General features: G+C 39.7%; 1 protein-coding gene across 1 annotated transcript; it reads right to left on the reverse strand.

The window, feature by feature from the left end:
• Nucleotides 1-608: 608 nt before the first annotated feature.
• FETUB (fetuin B) lies at nucleotides 609-20067 on the reverse strand. The gene is made up of 7 exons (XM_080653314.1): nucleotides 19782-20067; nucleotides 19331-19441; nucleotides 17223-17310; nucleotides 15177-15340; nucleotides 14343-14444; nucleotides 1956-2039; nucleotides 609-1064 (listed from the first exon to the last, which is right to left on the reverse strand). Exons 1-7 carry the CDS (start codon nucleotides 20004-20006, stop codon nucleotides 735-737), a joined length of 1104 nt encoding a protein of 367 aa, XP_080509440.1. The 5' UTR covers nucleotides 20007-20067; the 3' UTR covers nucleotides 609-734.
• Nucleotides 20068-20343: the final 276 nt, after the last annotated feature.

Below are 20343 nucleotides of genomic sequence, written 5' to 3' on the forward strand. Positions count from 1 at the left end.
CATCACTATATATATTTTTAAGGGGAAAAATTGGGATTGAATGTTATCTGAGCTCTTAATTTATTCTCTGAGCAAAACTATTAAATAAGCCAGAAAACTCCCGAACTTGGGAACACTATCTGATTCTCTCCAGGCTTAACCACAGGCAACTGTCTCTTCCTTCTACCCCCATTGCTAAGTGACTTTATCAAGTTCTGGGCTCAGAGACTATTCAAACAGGTAAAAAAAGGAAATTCCACCTTCAGGTTGAAGGCTATGCAGACAACATCTGACCAATATTTAGTGTTGAAATAATTATGGAGTAGAAGGAGCATGAAACTCTGTGATAACTCTCAGTCTCTTGGTGTCCTTCAATTTTTATCTCATTTTGATCAAAAGAATCACAATATGCTCTTGCTCAGATAGAGGAGGGTACTCCTAAATATGGCAGGTCCTACATCAGAGACATTTGGCTAAAAGTCAGTAATCGTTACAAAGGGAAAGGTGGAAGACATAAGGCAAGTATTCATGGAATGATATCTTGGATGGTTTAGGAGGCATGCATCTCAGTGTACAAATGGAGGGTGTAGTCTCATTTCCACTTCCAGCTAAAATGATGAGACCAAGAGGAGTCAAAAGGACACACTTTATTAGCTATTCTTTATGTTCAAACCTTCTGTCTCTCTGTCTCCCTTCCCCACTACCTCTCATCTCCTGCAGGGCACCACGTCCCCATGGAATCCTCTATGTGGTTCTCATGGTGGGAGAATAATAGGGTTGCTAAAATAGGCTCGTCCAGGACACTCGGCAGAGCGTTGTTCTTCTTTGGGGAAAGGTAGGACAACCAGCTTCTTAATCATAGGTCCTCGGAAGAGGAAGGCAACATCGAGGGGTTCTCCCTGGGGATTTGTGGTTAGATCCAAGTGCACGGGGAAGGCCTCAGCAGGATCCATTTCCTGAGATTCTTCATCATCCAGCTCAGGAAGGTACTGGACAGATCCACTTAGCACAGCTTTGGAGGGTGACTGTGCGGGTTTTTTGTTATTCTGGTAAACAGCAAATTTTCGCTTTTGAGGGATGGGAGCCTGAAATAAAAATGGTTTCAATAAGGGAATGTTCCCTAGGGAAATCTCTGCTGTGGCTGGTGCCAGGCTAAGCTGTTATATGCCTTTCTGATGGAATGTTTCAAGGGGAACCAGCTAGAGGGATGGGCCTCTGGTTAAAGGGTTATAAAGCAAAACAGGTAAGGGCCAGGGGGGACCAAGACTGGTAGAAGCTTGATTGCAAGCTTGATCCAGAGAACTTAAATGGCATATTCGAAGTCCCTAGTGAGCTGTCTCCCTGCTCCTAGTGTGACAGCAATAGCACCTTTACTAATTGTTCATGCTCTGCCAGGCCCAATACAGCACCCTTTATCCAGGTCTTCTCACTTATTTCTCACAAGGAACTGAATGAGGTAAGCATTGCAAGCCCATTCATAGATGAAGCAACCATGACTCAGAGAGGTAAGAATTTGCCCATGGTCACACAGCTCCTAGGTAGCTGAGCAGGACTGGAACCCAGGTGGCCTCTCTCAACCACCCTTTCAACTATATCAGTCTGTCTCATATTAAGTGCTCAATAAATATTTCTGGAAAGGGACCGAGTATTTTCATGGAAACAACTTCTCTCGTCAGTTCAGGGTAAGGGTCTTTGGAACACTGAATTTAATGTCTCAGGGCCTGAGCCATCCAGGCTCAGAGGTCCCTATTTCTGAAAGTCTTAATTATTCTGCAGAAACTCACTGGGACTAAAACAAAGAGTGACAGGTCTTTAACTAGCTATCCTATGGGTGTGACCTCAGGGCAGCCTAAATAAAATGGCAATCATGGATTTTAGGAAACTAAAATGAGAGGATGAGGTAGGGAAACTTAAAACATAGATGTTCTGCTTTTTTTCTTCACAGAAAGATGAACAATTAGAATTAAAAAAAATACCTGTGATTTAAAGAAATCACAATTTATACCGACAAGCTTTACTTCAAATCTTCGACCCAGAGAACCTCTGCAAATACCAACAGGCTAAAAAAAAAAGAGAGAGAGAGAGAAAAGATACAAAATTATTTGAGTTTTACAATTATCAATGATCATAAACGGAAATGAACTTGCTTTCTGCTTGTGTGGACAAACAGCCAATCAACATTTATATGCTACTACCATGTAATAGGTAAGCTCTGAGCCAATTATCTTTAGACAAGTGACCCGGTGCACGGATTCATGCATATTGAAAGGAAATTAATTAGAAGGTGGCTGGCAGGGTGGGACTTGGCAAGATGGTCTGGGCATGCCCTGGAGCCAACCTCCTGCGGTCCCAACCTGGCCAGCCACACCTGGGGTGGCACCGTGGCTTGAAAGTCTGCAGAGTGAGTGGGGTTCCTCCGGCAAGTGGGGTTCCTTGGCCTGGCCTGTGGGGAACAGGCCGAAACTGGCTCTCTGACTTCCCCTGAGGGGTTCCGGAGTACAAGAGGGCACTTTGCAAAGTTGCTGTTTTACAGGGTGTAGAACGCAAATGTAAGTGTGCAGTAAACCAGATTCGGGGCTGACAGTGCCCCAGCAACAACATAACCCACAGCTGAAGGTAGAATCACGCGGCCCCACTAGGAATCGGGTTCCTTCCTCTCTGGTTTCAGGATGCATCACCCAAGAATCACCACTGCCAAGTCACAGCAGCTCCTGTGTTGAGCATCTGCCCCCTGGTGGTCAGTGTACATCATAATGGCCAGTTGGACAGAGGGAGGAACACTTAGCATATTAGCCTTTTCTATATATAAATTATCCCTTCAGGTAACCACCCAAACAAGTCTAAATTGCCTCTAATGATGGAAAATTTAAAACTTCTTGAGGAACAAACTTTATTAGAAAATTCTTTATACAAAGTGGAAATCTGTGTCTATAGACTGTGTTCCTCTTGGCCCTATTTCTACACTTGAATCAATTAAAAAACTTGTTCTCAACTCTCATATAGAGCAGCCCTTTATGTATGTTCCACCTGAGTTAACTCTTGTGGATGAAAGGGGCCACATGCTAACCTGACAAGCTCAGGGAAGGCCTGCATGGCAGTCCTGCAAACTCAAAGACTTAAAATAACCACAAAGGATGGTCTGAAATTAAAACTTTTAACTAAAGGCAGTTTTTAGTGGGGAGTCATGTCCTAGGTCAATATCTTCCCTGACAAAGGTCAGTCTTTACCTTAACTGAGCCTATTGTCTTTTTGCATTTCAGATAACATACCTAAAATGTCAGGGTAGCATGTATCTTCCCTTTTCTGGATCCCTCAGGGCACAACAAAATGTTTACAATTATCAGTCGGATAATTGAAAGGACAGGGACCATAAATTCTTTCATTATTATTGCTATCATGTTAATTGTTAACTGTTAACTATCCTGTACCCACCTAAGTAAAAGAAGTACGTGTCTATCATTTTACTTTTACTTTTTATTTAATCCCAGAGGTTCCTTCCTCCACAGCTTTGCTTTCCCCCGCCTCCGTAATCTATCACCAATGGATTTTATGTAACCCATTTACATCTCCTTTGATTGTAATGTATAAAACAAAGTGAAAAACTGCCATTCTCCTGAGCATTATCCAAATCCTTGGAGACTCTGCTTCTCAGGAATTGTGGACAGTTTGGCTTAAATAAACTCATAAAAATTCTTTACAGGTTTGAATGCTTTCACATTAACACTCTTCTCAGACAAAACCACTCTTGGCTCCTTCAACTTTTCTTTATTTAAAAATAAAATAATTTTGTTTTCTTATTACACATGTAATAGTTATTTAGAATATAGATAAACAGAAAGTGAAAGGGCGGGGAGAGACCGACTCCATGTTCCCTTTGTTCCATGTCTTCCACCTCGTGGAGTCAGGTTCCCGCCCTAGAACCTCTCCAAGAGCCCAACCCACACTTTTGAATTAGCCAATAGAAATGCAAGGGGAAAGTAAGCCGCGCCCTGACCCCATGTGCAACCTGACCCCGACCAATCAGCGGAGGCCACACTACCTCACCCCTCCTACCTCTCCCAGGCCCCCTATAAATCAGCGCGTTTGGGGTCTGGGGCTCTCTCTCTCTCCACCTCGCCGCTGCGCTGGTGTGTGTGTGGGGGGGGGGACTGAGCTCGAGCTAGCTCGATTAAAGGCTCTTTGCTTTTGCATCGGACTCGGCTCCCTGGTGGTCTTTGGGGATCACGAAATCTGAGCATAACAAAAGAAAATAAGATTCATGTCTAAACATCAGCTATAGAGGATCCAAGATGGCAGCGTAGGTAAACACCTAAACTGCTGCCTTGCACAACAATTTCAAAACTACAACTAAAAGACAAAACGTCTATCACCCAGAACCATGGGAAAGCTGGCTGAGTGGAAGTTCTACAACTAGAAGGAAAGAGCAAACAGCATTGAGGGGTGCACAAGCGCTGAAAAACTGAGGTACGGAGACACGCGAATCGGGCTGGCGACGGGTGACTGGGAGCGCTGCTGTTTTCAACCCAAGGGAGATAAGCTCCCGATTACTCTGAACTCCAGTTTCTGGGGAGACACGGGGGACCCAAACTCCTACGGGGAGAAGCTGGACTGTCTGCCGTGGGGTCGGAAAGTGAGGGAGGCTTGCTTGCAGGGCTGTGCGCAGGAATAATTGTTTATTGTGCTGGGGCGCAAGATGCGGGGACACGGTTGGAGACACAGAGCCGGCTAACTGGCAGCCATCGCTGTTTGCCACGCCCTAGCCTAGTGACGCCCTGAGACCCCGCCTTGCACAATCTACAAACCCACCCAAGCTCCAAGCAGTGGCTTTAGCATATGAATGGCCTGCCCTATCGCAGCTTACCCTAGCAAACTTGCAGCCCGGGTCAGACAGCTCCAAAACCTCCAAACCCCAAGCAAAGAGGAGAAAACTGTAGTTCTCGCTGTAGCGCCTGCTGGGTAGCCTCAGACAGTAGCTGACATGCACCCCATTGGAGATCCAGAAGCCAGTGTACCTAGTGGTCAGTGTGAGACACCAGATTTCAACTCCTCACATCCATAAGTGATACATTCAAGAGGCAGACTCAGTGAGCACCAAAGCCCCACTGAAACAAGTCCTGCACCATAAGCGTGTCTCCAGCGCAGCACTTCTTCCATTATAGACACAGCGGGTCCTCACAGCCAATTGGCCTGGAGGTCAATTCCTCCCAGTGTACCAACAGCAATCAAGGCTTAACTACACCAAGACTTTGCACTCAGCCCACAAAGGGGTGTACCAAAGGCGTCCACCTCAGGTGATTGGGGAGGCTGAGCTACTGGCCCCTATAGGTCACCTACCACACAAAGCCACTCCATCAATACAAGAAAGCAGCAAAATGCGGAGACAAAGAAACATGTCACGAATGAGAGAAATGGAGGAAAGCAAACTACTGGACGATAGAGTTCAGAACCACATTTATAAGGTTACTCAAGAATCTTCTATAAACCGCTGAGGAACTTAGTGAGACCTTTAAGGATCTTAATGAGAATGCCAAAAAAATGGAAAAGGACCAGTCAGAAATTAAGCATACACTGTCTGAAATAAAGAATATACAGAAACTCAACTGTAGATCAACGTACCCCAAGAATCAAACCAAAGATCTGAAATATGAGGAAACAAAAAACACCCAACCAGAAAAACAAAAAGAAAAAATCCAAAAATATGAAGATAGTGTAAGGAGCCTCTGGGACAACTTTAAGCGTACCAACATCCGAATTTTTGGGGTGCCAGAAGAAGAGGGAGAGCAAAATATTGAAAACCTATTAGAAGAAATAATGACAGAAAACTTTCCCTACCTGGTGAAAGAAATAGACTTACAAGTTCAGGAAGCACACAGAACCCATACAAGAGGAATCCAAAGAGGAACACACCAAGACACATCATAATTAAAATGCCAAGGTCAAAAGACAAAGAGAGAATCTTGAAAGCAGCAAGAGAAAAACGGTTAGTTACCTACAAGGGAGCACCCATACGACTGTCAGCTGATTTCTCGGCAGAAACTATGCAGGCCAGAAGGGAGTGGCAAGAAATATTCAAAGTGATGAACAGCAAGAACCTACAACCAAGATTACTCTACCCATCAAAGCTATCATTCAGAGTTGAAGGTCAGATAAAGAGCTTCACAGACAAGAAAAAGCTAAAGGAGTTCATCACCACCAAACCAGGATTACATGAAATGCTGAAGGGTGTTCTTTAAGAAGAGGAAGAAGAAAAAGGTAAAGATAAAAATTATGAACAACAAAATGACATCAAATACATACCTACCAACAAGTGAATGTAAAAATCAAGTGAATAAAAAATCTGAAGAACAGAATGGACTGGTGAATATAATAGAATCAGGGACATAGAAAGGGAGTGGACTGACAATTCTCAGGGGGGAGGGGGTGTGAGGGGTGCGGGAAGATATTGGACAAAAAGCTTACACCTATAGATGAAGACAGTGGCGGCGGGTAAGGGCATGGGGTGGGATGGGGAATCAGGTGGAGGGGAGCTATGGGGGAAAAAAAGAGGAACACCTGTAATAATCTGAACAATAAAGATTTATTTAAAAAAAATAAAAAATAATAAATAGGTGAAAAAAAAAGAAAGAAAATAAAAAGACCTATAATTGCACGGAATGTACCTGTTTCATGCAATGATTTGATTTCTTTTCTTCTAATCTATTTTTTTCTCTGCATATATAGTTTTTCTTCTAGAAAAATAGAATTATACTACATATATTATTTATAACCCTCTTTTGTCAGTTAATTATATGTTGTGAAAATCCTTTTATAGCATTGAATAGTCTTACTGTATATGATCTTCTTTAAAATATGTTTTTATTTATTTTAGAGAGAGAGGAAGGGAGAGGGAGAGATAGAAACATCGATGAGAGAGTAACTTCATCATCATTTGGCTGCCTCCTACATGCTCCCTGCTGGGGTTTGAGCCCGCAATTGGGCATGTGCCCTGATCAGGATTCAAATCCACCATCTTCTGGTTCATGGATTGATGCTCAACCACTGAGCCACACCGGCCAGGCTTCTATGATCTTTATAATGATTACCTAATATTCCTCTGCGTTATTTAACAAGTTCTCTTTTGTTAGATACTAAATTGTATCTCATTTGTTTTGTTTAAACATTGAAGCTATATCTTTTCATATATACCTAGTTAAGTTCTTAGGATAAATTACTGGAAGAGAAATTTTAGAGTCACAGAGGATACACATTTTCAAGTGTAAATGGAATATTATAATAAAATGTTGCCTCAATTTCTAAAGAATTTTAAGAATGCAATATGCACATTGAATTTACTAAAATGTGTCTAAAGAGGGTGCCTGAACATTACCCTATCACCCATCTCCAGACTATATGAAGAGAAGATTAGAAATTCTTGAGAACAGGAAAAATCCATTAATGTGGAAAGTTCTTGGGGAATGGTGCTTCAGCCCTTCTTTCTCCTCTTCATCACCAAATCACATAGGGAAAGGGCTCTAAGAGAGCCTTCTGGAGAGACTACAGGTACCGGTACCAAGTAGAGCCTGGCCCCTCCCAATCAGCCTGGGATTTGCTGAGCTACCATATTTCATAGGCCTACCTGGTGCTGAAATTAGAGCAGACCACAAAAAGGGAGTGTGAAGGCATGCTTTCTGTGTGAATCCTAGAGTTTAGGGACATATGGGCTATGGAGATAGGGATTTGCTTCTCTCTTAGAGCATTCTAAGAGCAGGATCTTGGTAATGCAACCTACCATAGTAAGGAGAAAGGGCAGCAAGGGAAGCATATTTCCACTGTCTGGGATAGTAAAAATCAGTGAAGTTTACATGGGACAAGCAAATGTCATATGTAGTATTCTTTTGAATATGCCCACCTTAAGGGACTTCCAGATATAGGGCATTTTAATAGTAAACTAGAGGCCCAGTGCACAAAATTTGTGCAATGTGGGGGGTGTCCCTCAGCCCAGCCTGCACCCTCTCTAATCTGGAACATCCCTCTCACAATCTGGGACTGCTGACTCCCAACTGCTCGCCTGCCTGCCTAATTGTCCCAACCACTTCTGCCTGCCAGCCTGGTCACCCCCTAACCACTCCCCTGCCAGCCTGATCGATGCCTAACTGCTCCCCTGCCAGCCCAATTGCCCCTAACTGCCCTCCCCTGCTGGCCTGGTCCCCCCCAACTGCCCTCCCCTGCAGGCCTTGTCCCTCCCAACTGCCCTCCCCTGCAGGCCTGGTCCCCCCAACTGCCCTCCCCTGCCAGCCTGGTCCCCCCAACTGTCCTCCCCTGCAGGCCTGGTCCCCGCAACTGCCCTCCCCTGCTGGCCATCTTGTGTCCACCTGGGGGCAGCCATCTTGTGTGTTGGAGTGATGGTCAATTTGCATATTACCTCTTTATTACATAGGATTTTTGTGGGGGCTAAATCTGAGAAGGGATGGTTCCAGGGAGTCAGCTGGAGAATACATCATCCTACTAGGAAAAGATCTCTGGATGAACTCACACCTGTACCATCTGAGAGAACCAGCACTGGAGCCTGTTTCATAGAGAGCCAGTGTAGACCAAGAGAAAACTACAACTGCAGGTTTAGTTGTGTAAAAAGACTCATTACTCTTTTCTCTACTCCTCTCTCATTGTTCTTTGAACTTGGAAGATCCAGAATTAAGCAAAAGATTGCAGGAGGGGAAGAAAAAATGAAAGGACAGACCTTGATCCCTTCCTCACATCAAGTCTTAAGCTCTAGGTCAGGCTTGAGCTACAGAAAGGGAAAATTTTGTATTGAATGTGAGATAGAAATGTTGATTCAGAATTGACTGAACAGTCAATACCTGAAAGTGAATCTTAGTTACCTAAGTGAAATTGTTTCTCTTATTGAAAATAATCAGATAGTTATGAGATCTGCCCAAGAAATCATTGACAAGTGGGAAAGAGAGATTTCACAAAACAGGGTGAAGATGTTTTCCCAATTATTCCTTGACAAAATTGAGAATATTCAATTGACTGGTTGCAAAAGGCTTTTGAGAAATACACATAGGTTGAAAGTAAAAAGATGGAAAAAATTTATACTGTAAACAGTAACCAAAAGAGAGCTGGAATGGCTATACAAATATTAAGCAAAATTGACTTTAAGATAAAAATTGTTACTAGAGAGAAGGGAAAATATTTTATAATGATAAAAAAACACAACTATACATATATATGACCTGCAACAGATCCCCAAAGTACATTAGCCAAAACTGACAGAATTCAAGGGAGATGTAGAAAATTTAACAATAACAGTTTGAAACCTCACTTTCAATAATGGATAGAACAACTATGCAGAACATTAACAAGAAACAGAAGTCTTACACCACACTATAAACTAACTAACCCTGACAATTACCAAATGCTTCACCTAACAACAGCAAAATACACATTCTTCTCAAGTATACATGGAACATTCTCCAGGATATTCCTTATTATAAACCATAAAATAAACTTTAGTAAATTTAAGAATTGAGATAATTCAAAGTACATTCTCCAACCACAATGAAATGATTTTAGAAACAAAATAACAAAAGAAAATTGGGGAATTTCATATATATATATATATATATATATATATATATATATATATATATATGAATTAAGTAGCATACTTCTAAATAACCAATTTGTCAAAGAAGTTATCACAACGAAAACTGGAAAATACTTTGAGATGGATGGAAACAAAAACACAATGTACACAACTTGTTGAGATGAAGCTAAAGAATTCCTTCAAAAATAATTTATAGATGTAAATGATTATGAAGAAAAGAGAAAAAAGAGCCCTGGCCAGTTGGTTGAGGGTTCTTTCCATGTATACAAAGGTTGCTGGTTCGACTCCCACTCAGAGAACATACCCAGGTTGTGGGTTTGATCCCCAGTAGGGTTGTTTCTCTCTCTCTCTCTCTCTCTCTCTCTCTCTCTCCTCCCTTTCCCTTCCTCTCTAAAATAAACAAAAATATGTTTTTTAAAAAGAAAAGAGAAAAAAGATTACAAATCAATAACCTAACCTCTACCTTAGAAAAAGAAGAGTAAAATAAGCGCAATGCAAGCACAAAGAAGGCAAAAATAAAGAATAGAGAAGAAATAAACTAGGTAATAAAAACAACACAAAGAAAATAAACAAAACTGAAAGTTGACTCCTTGAAGAGATCAATAAAATTGACAAAGCTCTAGTTAGACTGACTCCCCATAAAAGATTCAAAATACTAAAATTAGAATTAAAGAGGGAACATTACTTCTGATCTTTCAAAAATGAAAAGGGAATACTGTAAACAACTATACTGGCAAATTAAATAACTTAGACAAAATAGACAAATTCATAGGAAGATACAAGATACCAAAATCCACTGAAGAAGAAATAAAAAATCTGAATAGACTTATAACAAGAGATTGAATTATCAGTCAAAAAAACTTCCCACAAAGAATAGCCCAGGACCAGATGGCTTTATTGGTGAATTCTACCAAACAATTGAAGAAGAATGAATACCAACAAAATATCCAAAATAAAATATAAGAAGAAAATTTTCAACTCATTCTATGAGGCCAATATTAAACTCATATTAAAATAGGGCAGAGACAACACACACAAAAAACTATGGATCAATATATCTTACGAATACAAATAAAAATCTTTTTTAAAATACTGACAAATGGAATTTAGCAAATGTAAAAAGTGTTATACACAATGATCAAGTGGGATTCATTCCCAAAGTGCAAGACTGTATTAATATACAGAAATCAATCATTGCTATATATAATACTAATCAATTAAAAGAGGGGGGAAATGAAATGATTATCTCATTAATACAGAAAAGGCATTTGACAAACTCTAACACTCTTTCTTGATAAAAAACATTCAACAAACTAATGATAGAAGGAAACTTTCTCAACTTGATAAAGGGTATCTATGAAAAACCTATAGTTAACGTCATATTAAATGATGAAATACTGAATCCTTCTCTCCCTAAAAACAGGAATAAGATAAGGATATCTGTTCTCCTCATCTCTATTTTTTTTAATATATTTTATTGATTTTTTACAGAGTGGAAGGGAAAGGGACAGAGAGTTAGAAACATCGATGAGAGAGAAACATGGATCAGCTGCCTCCTGCACACTCCCTACTGGGGATGTGCCCACAACTAAGGTACATGCCCTTGACCAGAATCAAACCTGGGACCCTTCAGTCCACAGGCTGATGCTCCATCCACTGAACCAAACCGGTTAGGGCTCCCCATCTCTATTTAACATTGCACTGGAAGTTCTAGCCAGGAATATCTACACTAATAAAAGACAAAGATGCGAATTTACCATACCTCCGCGATGACCACCAGCCAATCAGGAGTGAGTATGCAAATTAACCCAACAAAGATGGCGGGATAATTTGCATACGCAGGCTTGGAGCAAAGACTAAGGCTCCAGCCTGAGCGAAGACTGAAGACTGAAGACGACTGAAGACTGAAGATGATTAAAGACTGAAGAGGCTCGGCTTCTCCGCTGTGGCCAGAGCAAAGGCGTGAGTCCCAGGTGCCAGAGGAAAACCAGTGCTGGCAGCCAGGGGAAGGAAGGCCTATTGCACAAATCTTCATGCAACAGGCCTCTAGTTAGTCAAATAAATGAGTAAAGGCATGCAGATTGGAAAGGAAGAAGTAAACTATATTTGCAGATGACATGATCTTGTACATATATAGAAAATCTTAAGGAAATCTACTGGAAAACTATTAGAACTAATGAATGAGTTTGGCAAGGTTACAAGATACAGATCAATATATAAAAATCAATTGTATTTCTATAAACTTGCTATGAGTAATCCAAAAATAAAATTAAGAAGACAAATACATGAGGGTAGCATCAAAGAGTATAAGATATTTAGGTGTACAAATAAATAAAAATCTTGTACACTGAAAACTACAAAACATTGTTGAAAGAAATTAAGTTCTAAAAAAATGGAAAGACATCCCATATTCATGGATTGGAAGACTTAATATTGTTAAGATGACAATACTTCCCACATTGAACTACAGATTCAATGCAATCAATCCCTCTCAAATAACCAACTGCCTTTTCTTTTAATCCTGACTCAAGGACATGTTTTTATTGATTTGAGAGAGAGAGAGCGGAAGGGAGAGAGAGAAAAGCATCTATGTGAGAGAGAAACATTGATCAATTGCTTCCTGTATGCACTCTAACTGGGAATCAAACTAACAACGTGCTAGTAGGTATGTGCCCTGACAAAGAATCAAACCTGCAACCTTTTGGTGTACATGATGATGCGCCAGCCAACTGAGCTACACAGGCCAGGGCTCCAATTGCCTTTTTAAAAATAGAAACTAACAAGCTGATCCTAAAATTGTTGTGAAAATTCAAGAAATCTAGAATACCCAAAATAACCTTGAATGAGAGCAGGGAGGACTTACACTTCCCAATTTTAAAACTTACTACAAAGCTATAATATTCAAGATAGAGTGGTAGTGGTATAAGAATAGTATATAAATCAGTGGAATAAAATTGAGAGTATAGAAATAAACCCTTATACTTATGGTCAATTGATCTTCTTGAAGTATGCAAGACAATTAAATGAGGAAGAAATAGTCTTTTCAACAAACAGTGCTGTGACACCTGGATATCGATGCAAAAGAATAAAGTTGAATCTCCTACCTCTCATCATATACAAAAATTTACTCAAAATGGGTCATAGAAAAGAGCTAAAACTATAAAACTCTTAGTTGAATCCATAGGAGTAAATCTTACTGATCTTGGATTAGACAATGGTGTTTTAGGTATGATATAAAAGCACATTCAACTAAAGAAAAAAAATATACAACTATGACTTCATCAAAATTAAAGACTTTATACTTCAAAAAACATCATCTAGGAAATAAAAAAACAATCCAGACAATGGAAAAAATATTTGAGAACCACATATCTGATGAGGAGATTATATCCAGAATATATACAGAACTCTTACAAGTCAACTATAAAGAAATAGGCCAATTTTAAAATGGACAGAGGATTTGAATAGATTTCTCCAAAGAATATATACAATTGTCCAGTAAGCACATTGAAAGATCCTCAACATCATTAGCCATGAGGAAAATACAAATAACAACCAAAATAAGATATTATCTCATACCTAGTAAGATGGCTATAATAAAAAGATAATAATAATAAGCATTGGCATGTGTGTAGAAAAATTAAAACCCTTCTATATTGCTGATGGGTTAATAAAACTGGTGCAGTCATTTTTCACAGTTAGTCAAAAGGTTAAACATGGAGTTCTCATATGACGCAGCAATCCCAGTCCAAGGTATATGCCCAAGAGAAATGAAAACATATGTATCCATAAAAACTTGTACACAAATGTTCATAGTGACATTATTCATAATAGTTCAAATGAGGAAACCCAAATATCCATCAACTGATGAATTAATAATATATGGTATATCCATACAATTAAATATTATTTGATAATTAAAAGAAACAAAGCACTGATATATTCTACAAATTGGATAAACCTTAAAAATGTTATGTTAAGTGACAGAAGACAGATTCAAAAGGCCATACAGTATGATTCCATTATATGAAATGTTCAGATAAATGTAAAGTCACAGAGATAGCAAATAGATTAGTGGCTTCCATGGGTGTGGGTAAGGGACCAAGGAGAGTGATTGCTAATGGGTATGGGGTTTCTTTGGAAACTGATGAAAATATTCTAAAATTAGATATTGATGGTGGTGGCACAACTCTGAGAACATACTAAAAAGTCACTAAATTGTATAGATTAAAAGGGTGAATTTAATAGTTGTTAATTATGGCTTAATAAAGCTGTTAATATAAATAAGTAAATAAATGGAGAAAAGACTTTGATGCATTTTGCCCAATTGTGTTACAATGCGTTGTGCCAACTGGCATTCCCTCCAGGTATGTCAGATGGCTTTAAGATACCCTCTCCATCTTGGATGCATTCTTTCAAAGATGTCCTATTTGACTTTGTCCTTCTTAAAGAGTGGCCCAAGGAATAAAACTGTATTCCAAATGTAACTGGATTTCTTCAGATATTAGTAGGACCACAAGCAACCACTGAGGAAGTTTCTTTATATTTTACAGCCTCTATGATTTTTTTTCTGCAAAGGCATAACATTGCTGATGAAAATTGTATTTACAATAAAATATTATTGCATCTGAGCCACCACAACCTCTAATTAGTCAGTTACTCCTTGAGGAGAAGAAAAGTGTCTTTGACAGCCCATATATAATTTATGCTCAATACATACTTATAGATGATCTGGGAATACAGATCTTAAATTATGAAGACATTCAGGAATACTCACCCCAGAGTTAGTGGGCTGAAATCCACAACTGGTGGCTTCGGTTTCAATACATGGTGACTCTTTGATTAAATATTCCACAAAGTAGGAGAGGCCAAACATCCACTGGTATGAGACAAGAGTTGAGAAATAAAAATCAAACCTCTCTATGTAGAGAAACAACTGAGGTTTGGCAGCATTATATTTACAGAAACCAAACATTTCCTGAGTCATTGTCAACACAGGTCTCCTGTTGTCCCTGTAATTCCCACCATGATCAAACCCCACATTATGATTTTGTTATTTAGAAAACATAATCAGCATTCCTTTCTTCCCTTTTAAGGATTTGAATGGGTTCTAAAAACCTTCCCTTGGGTGAGCTTAATTTTCTTCAAGTAGTTTCGTTTTTAGATTAGTTTTTCTTTATACGATAGATATCAACATAATTCAAATACAGATGAGCCTCCATTTCTCCTAATCCACAAAACTCAGCATCCACTCCAGGCCTTAACATGGAGCAGAAGCTGACCTGCTAAATGAGATCCATGGTCAATGAAATGAGAATGTAGCAGTAAATAGTGAACCTAGGTAGAATAAACCAAGGAGACTCTGAGTCCATTTCCATTCTGCCTTAAAGGCAATGAGGTAAAATCAAATCCCACAACTCTTGTGTGGAAATTTCATGGAATAACTTAGAAACTGAAACATAATTGATTGAATGTGCTTCAGGTCTACCAAAGCAGGGAGTAAAGATTGGATTATAACCAAAAGAAGTGCCTTAATATTCTCCTCTCAGTTTAGAAATCGATAGCAACAGTTATGAGACATTGTTGGTGTAACTGGGCATTTCCACCTCACCTGGCTAGAAGCCTTGATGACTTTGACAAGAGAATACTGCCCCGATTCGCTGTCCCTGTTGAATCTTGCAAGAGTCTCAGTGGCAGTTTCCAGAACTTTGGGATCTGACAAGTTGGCAGGGATGGGACAGTCGGGGCACATATTCTGAATCTTACTTCGAGAAACTGTTGATGCCAAAGAGAGTAGTTTAAAAATAAGTTCCTTAATGATTTTTAATCCTATAAATCATATGATCACAGCAGAAGCAGAGATTAAATAAAAAATATATTCAGTTTCAGCAAGGATGGCATGAAAAAGGTATTATCTGAAATGAAACTTAGCTATCAGCAGTGAATTTTTTGCAATGAGCATGTATTCCTTCAATCATGTATTAAAAAAATCAAAGCAAGATTTTTTTCACCTTACACAAATATATTTATGCTAGGAATTTTGTTCAAAATACATATATGTTTATATTGATATAAAAAACTCCCCCCCATTAGTAGCTCAATACCTTCTATCATTATTCCCTCTGTAAACCAGCTGAGTATCTTAAAAGGTTGGGATGTTATTGTTGGTATGTCTTATTCATTTTTTAGTCTACAACACCTAAGATAATGTAAGTGCTTTGCAAATGCTTGTTGAGTGAATGAATGAGTGACATATGAAAGGTGAAAGCACTCTCTCTCTCTGATTCAAAAATGCAAGTCAGCCAGAAATTGGCCAATTCATTGTGTGATTGGCTAAAATAATCATTCTAATGGTACAGCCAGAATTTCTGACTGGGAGACACTGGGAGTTACAGAACTAGTGTGAAAGTCAGGCTAAGAACTTCTCTGCAAGTTGTTTTTACAGAGCAAAACAGTTGATCAATTGTGCATTTATTTGAGTGTATGTGGGTATTCTTTGGGGAAATTACAACCACAGTTTGTCACCCGTGGCACCATCCCCATGTGTCACTTTCTGACCTCCCATACCTCTGGTACCTGTCACTTTTGAGTCCTGATCTGTTTTATTAGTTGTTGTTCTCTAATTAAAGTAAGTCTCATTTTCTCAACCAGGAAGCTTCAACTGTGGCTAATACAACATTTGTTCTGTTGCCTTGTCCCTCAAAGGAACCAGCAGCAGTGTAATGACCTGGAGCTTGTAAGAAATGCAGACTCTCAGGCCCCACCACAGACCTGTGGAATGAAAGTCTGTACTTGAACAAGATCCACCAGGGAGTCACATGCACATAATAGTTTGGCAAGTAGCCATATCCAATTTTCCCATGCCTTGGATGCTTGCTTTCCAAAGGATTCAGAATGAATACATGTGCATATTTGAAATACCATTAGTTTCATCCTCATTTTTAGTTCATTTGCTCAACAATATTATGGACTCCTTACACTTGTTAGGAACGTGGGGGAGGTTGTAGTAGGAAGAAAGAAGGTATAAAATATTCTGCATAAAATAAGATAGGAGACTTCAAATCAAGGCAGTGCATGGTCTGTGCTCCATGAGTGGTTAGGTTAGAGTTTCATAGGAATGAGAGCAGGAGAGTTTGTTCCTTTCCTGAATAGAGAACTTTATAGAAGAACATTATAGAGAACATTGGTGGTGGTCCTTAAAGAATAAATATGAGTTACAAGGGGAGGTTATCAGGGGAGGGCATCCTCAGAAGAGGGAAAGGTACAAGCAAGATGCAGAGATTGGAAAATGCAATGTATATTCAGAAAAGAGTGGGATTTTCAGTTGAATGAAGTACAGAGATAATGTAGTCAGGGAAGTAATGGCAGAGATAGCTAGAAAGGGAGCCTGGGGACCAGTGTAGAGATGATCCCATTTATGTCAGACTAAAAATTTAGGATTTAATTCAACATTCATGAATAAACTATTGCAGGTAATTTAGGAAGACTAATTAAGGGAAGAAGAGCAGTGCAAGTTGAATTTCACAGGGGAGGAAAATATCAGATATATTAAGAACCTGGCCTTGGTATGAATAGGAAATAAGAACAGGGGCATAGCCCGCATAAATCACTTTTTCCATCTTTCATTAAAATAAACAAAATCAGAGCACTCTCTTACCTGGGCGAAGAGTACAGTTATAAGCAGGTAAATAAAGAATTCTTAGTGGCATGTTCACATAATATAATGCTTTACATTGGCCATAAACCTGGAACCAACAAACATATTTTATGACATCATGGTATAAACTCTGACTTTTTAAAATACCCCCCAAAATGAAATTGGACGTTTTATTTTTAAAAATATTTTTATTTATTTCAGAGAGGAAGGGAGAGGGAGAGAGAGATCGAAACATTGATTGTCTGCCTCCTGCATGCCCTCTACTGGGGATCGAGCCTGCAACCCTTGGCATGTGCCCTGATCAGGAGTCAAACTATGACCTCCTGGTTCATAAGTTGATGCTCAAGCACTGAGCCATAACCAGCCAGGCTGGACATTTTATTTTTAAATAATGAAAAATTTAAGGTCAATTTTGGTGGCTTTGATAGTGAGAAACTGCCAGCTGATCATCAAACAATTTAATCTTCTCCTGGGACACAGCTATATTATATTTCCCAGCTCCCAATTAGGTATGACTGTGTATAACTGAGTTCTAACCACAAAAAGGTGAGCAGAAGTGGCTGTAATCACTTCCAGGTCTGGCTCATGAAGATCTCCCATGTGCCATCTGCCCTCCATGCTTTTTCTATTTCTATAGCTTGATGTAGATGAGCATGGTGACTACAGAAGTCATTAGTTGAAGGTGGCAGAGTCTAGAGCCATAATGTGGAAGGAACCTGGGTCTCCAAGTCATTCCTGGAGGAAAGCCTCTCTTAAATAAGAATTTCTGTTTTGAATTTATATAAATAAGAAATAAACTTCTATCATGTTGGAATCAGTATATACTTTTTGGGTATGTGTTTTAGCAACTAGTGTCACCTTAACAAATATAATTTACAACAGGGTAAATGGGACTCTCAGAAACACCTCTTTAAAATCAGGTAGGTGCAGTTTGACAAATCTGGTTATATGATTAGAAGAGATATCTTGATCAAATTGTTTACTTCTAAACACAATCATGCACTCAAAAGTGTCATATCAATTAATGGAAATAACTCAGGATAATTGAGAACAAATAAAAATTATTATTTTCAAGCCTCTTCAATGGTCATCTTTAAAAGGATCAACTCTCAAGCCCTTTAGGCCCTATGATTCCAGAAAATTCTTCCACAGCACCTCTAAAGATCTTCATACTGTAAGCCCTTCCATTCCCCACCCTCAAACTTCATATTAGTATTCATTAAAAACAAAACAAAACACACACACACCAAAAACCCAAACAAATAAAAAGCTTTCCCTTTACTGCTTTCACAGTCTTCCTTAAACACGCATCCAGAGCACTACAGAAAAGATCTTTTTCTCACAATTTAAACACAGGCTTGGAGCCTACAGAAGGGTCTTGGAAATAGGAAACAATTTGGGGGTCATAACCCCAATGAGACTCTCAGAAATTCCCAAATAAACTCTGTTTTGTCTAACAGAGTTGGAATAACCACAGGGACACAATTGCCAAGATATTATAAAGAAGGATATTTAAAAGATGGTCAGGGCCTGGCCCACATGGCTCAGTGGTTGAACATTGACCTATGAACCAGGAGGTCAGGGTTCAATTCCCAGACAGGGCACATGCCCAGGTTTTGGGCTCTATCCCCAGTGTGGGATATGCAGGAGGAACCCAGTGTCAGATGTGCAGGAGGCAGCCAATCAATGATTCTCTTTAATCACTGATGTTCCTATTTTTCTCTCCCTCTCCCTTCCTCTCAGAAATCAATAAAAATATATTTTAAAAAATAAAAGATGGCCAGAGACATAGAAACATGGAACAGACTGATGAATCTCAGAGGGAAGGCGGGGGTAGATAGGTAGGTGGTGGGAAGATATTAACCAAAGAACTTATATGCATATATGTATAACCCATGGACACAGTGTGGTAAAGGCCTGGGTTGGGGGGGCAGGGGCAGACTAGAGGGGGTTAATGGGGGGAAAAACAAGACATCTGTAATGCTTTCAACAATAAAGATAAATTTTAAAAATTAAAAATAAAAGATGGCACACAATGAGCAATCTTCACCTTGTAGACAGAGGACACCCTGTTTCTCCCCTAGAGTTCCTGGGACACAAACACTTACCTGTTCATGCAGGAGCCTCTCCTTACAGTCTCTCCACGGCTTCTTGCTGAGCACATGGCAGGTAGTATCTAGTACATCCAGTGTGAAATAGAACAGAGATCCCAGACCATCCTGCGGGAAGGGGTGAAAAAATGTACCACAGCCCACATAAAGCAGAAACCCTTAAAGACGGGTCAAAAAATGTTTCTGATTTATGGCAGTGGCTATCATGTTTGTAATGATGTCTTATAGATGGTGGGACACTGGACAAGTGTCAGAATAAGATACTATTAGCACTTGTTTCTGTTAATAGTAAAAGCATATAGTACAACCCAGCTGAGGGGAGCAGAGACTTCTCAGCAGGTTTCCAATTTGGAAAGCACCTGCCAACATATGTCCCTGGATATCTACCCCCTGGCTGGCCTAGGCAGCTTGTGCAAACACCTGCCCCAGATAGGGGATTGTCACTTGCCTGTCTGTGTTCTTGGACAGCGCTCACTCGGTTGAGGCTCAGCACATAGCCTTCCTTTAGGTCGTTATTGATGTCCTGCAGAACATATGCTGCCATAGCCAGCATATCTGCATCATTGCAGCCACGAAGGAAGAAAGGCAAGTGGCTGGGGACCTTCTGGGGCACAGATGTAGTGGTGCAGCACACAGCCAAGATGCAGAGCACCAGGAGTAGGAGTAGACCCATTCTGTGAGGAACAAGACCCAGGATGGTTCAGTATGTGGAGCTGCAAGGATGGGATACTTATAGGACTCTGTAAGGCCAATTAGAGTAGTTTTATAATCACAATCTGAACCTTGGACCAGAATTTAAAACACAATGTCCCATTTTTATCTCCTTGAACTCTAAATGTGGATTTCCATGAGTCAGCACTTTAGATGGTATTTGCCAATGTCTTAGACAGCTGAGCAAACTCATATTCATGCATACATGCAAGCAAACTAACCCTTTCCCTAGAAATCATAATAAACACTAGGGTCAAGGCTCCTAGGAGGTCATGATTGGATTCTGGTTTGCTTCCTTG

Source organism: Plecotus auritus (genome assembly GCF_963455305.1).
Source record: "Plecotus auritus genome assembly, chromosome: 2".
NCBI lineage: Eukaryota > Metazoa > Chordata > Mammalia > Chiroptera > Vespertilionidae > Plecotus > Plecotus auritus.

Coding starts and splice junctions, on each gene's coding strand:
- FETUB (XM_080653314.1), bottom strand. CDS start 20,006: ATGGGTCTACTCCTACTCCTGGTGCTCTGCATCTTGGCTGTGTGCTGC. Junction 19,442..19,781: donor CTGTCCAAGAACACAGACAG/GCAAGTGACAAT, acceptor CCCTTCCCGCAG/GATGGTCTGGGATCTCTGTT. Junction 14,445..15,176: donor TCATCAAGGCTTCTAGCCAG/GTGAGGTGGAAA, acceptor GTCTCATACCAG/TGGATGTTTGGCCTCTCCTA.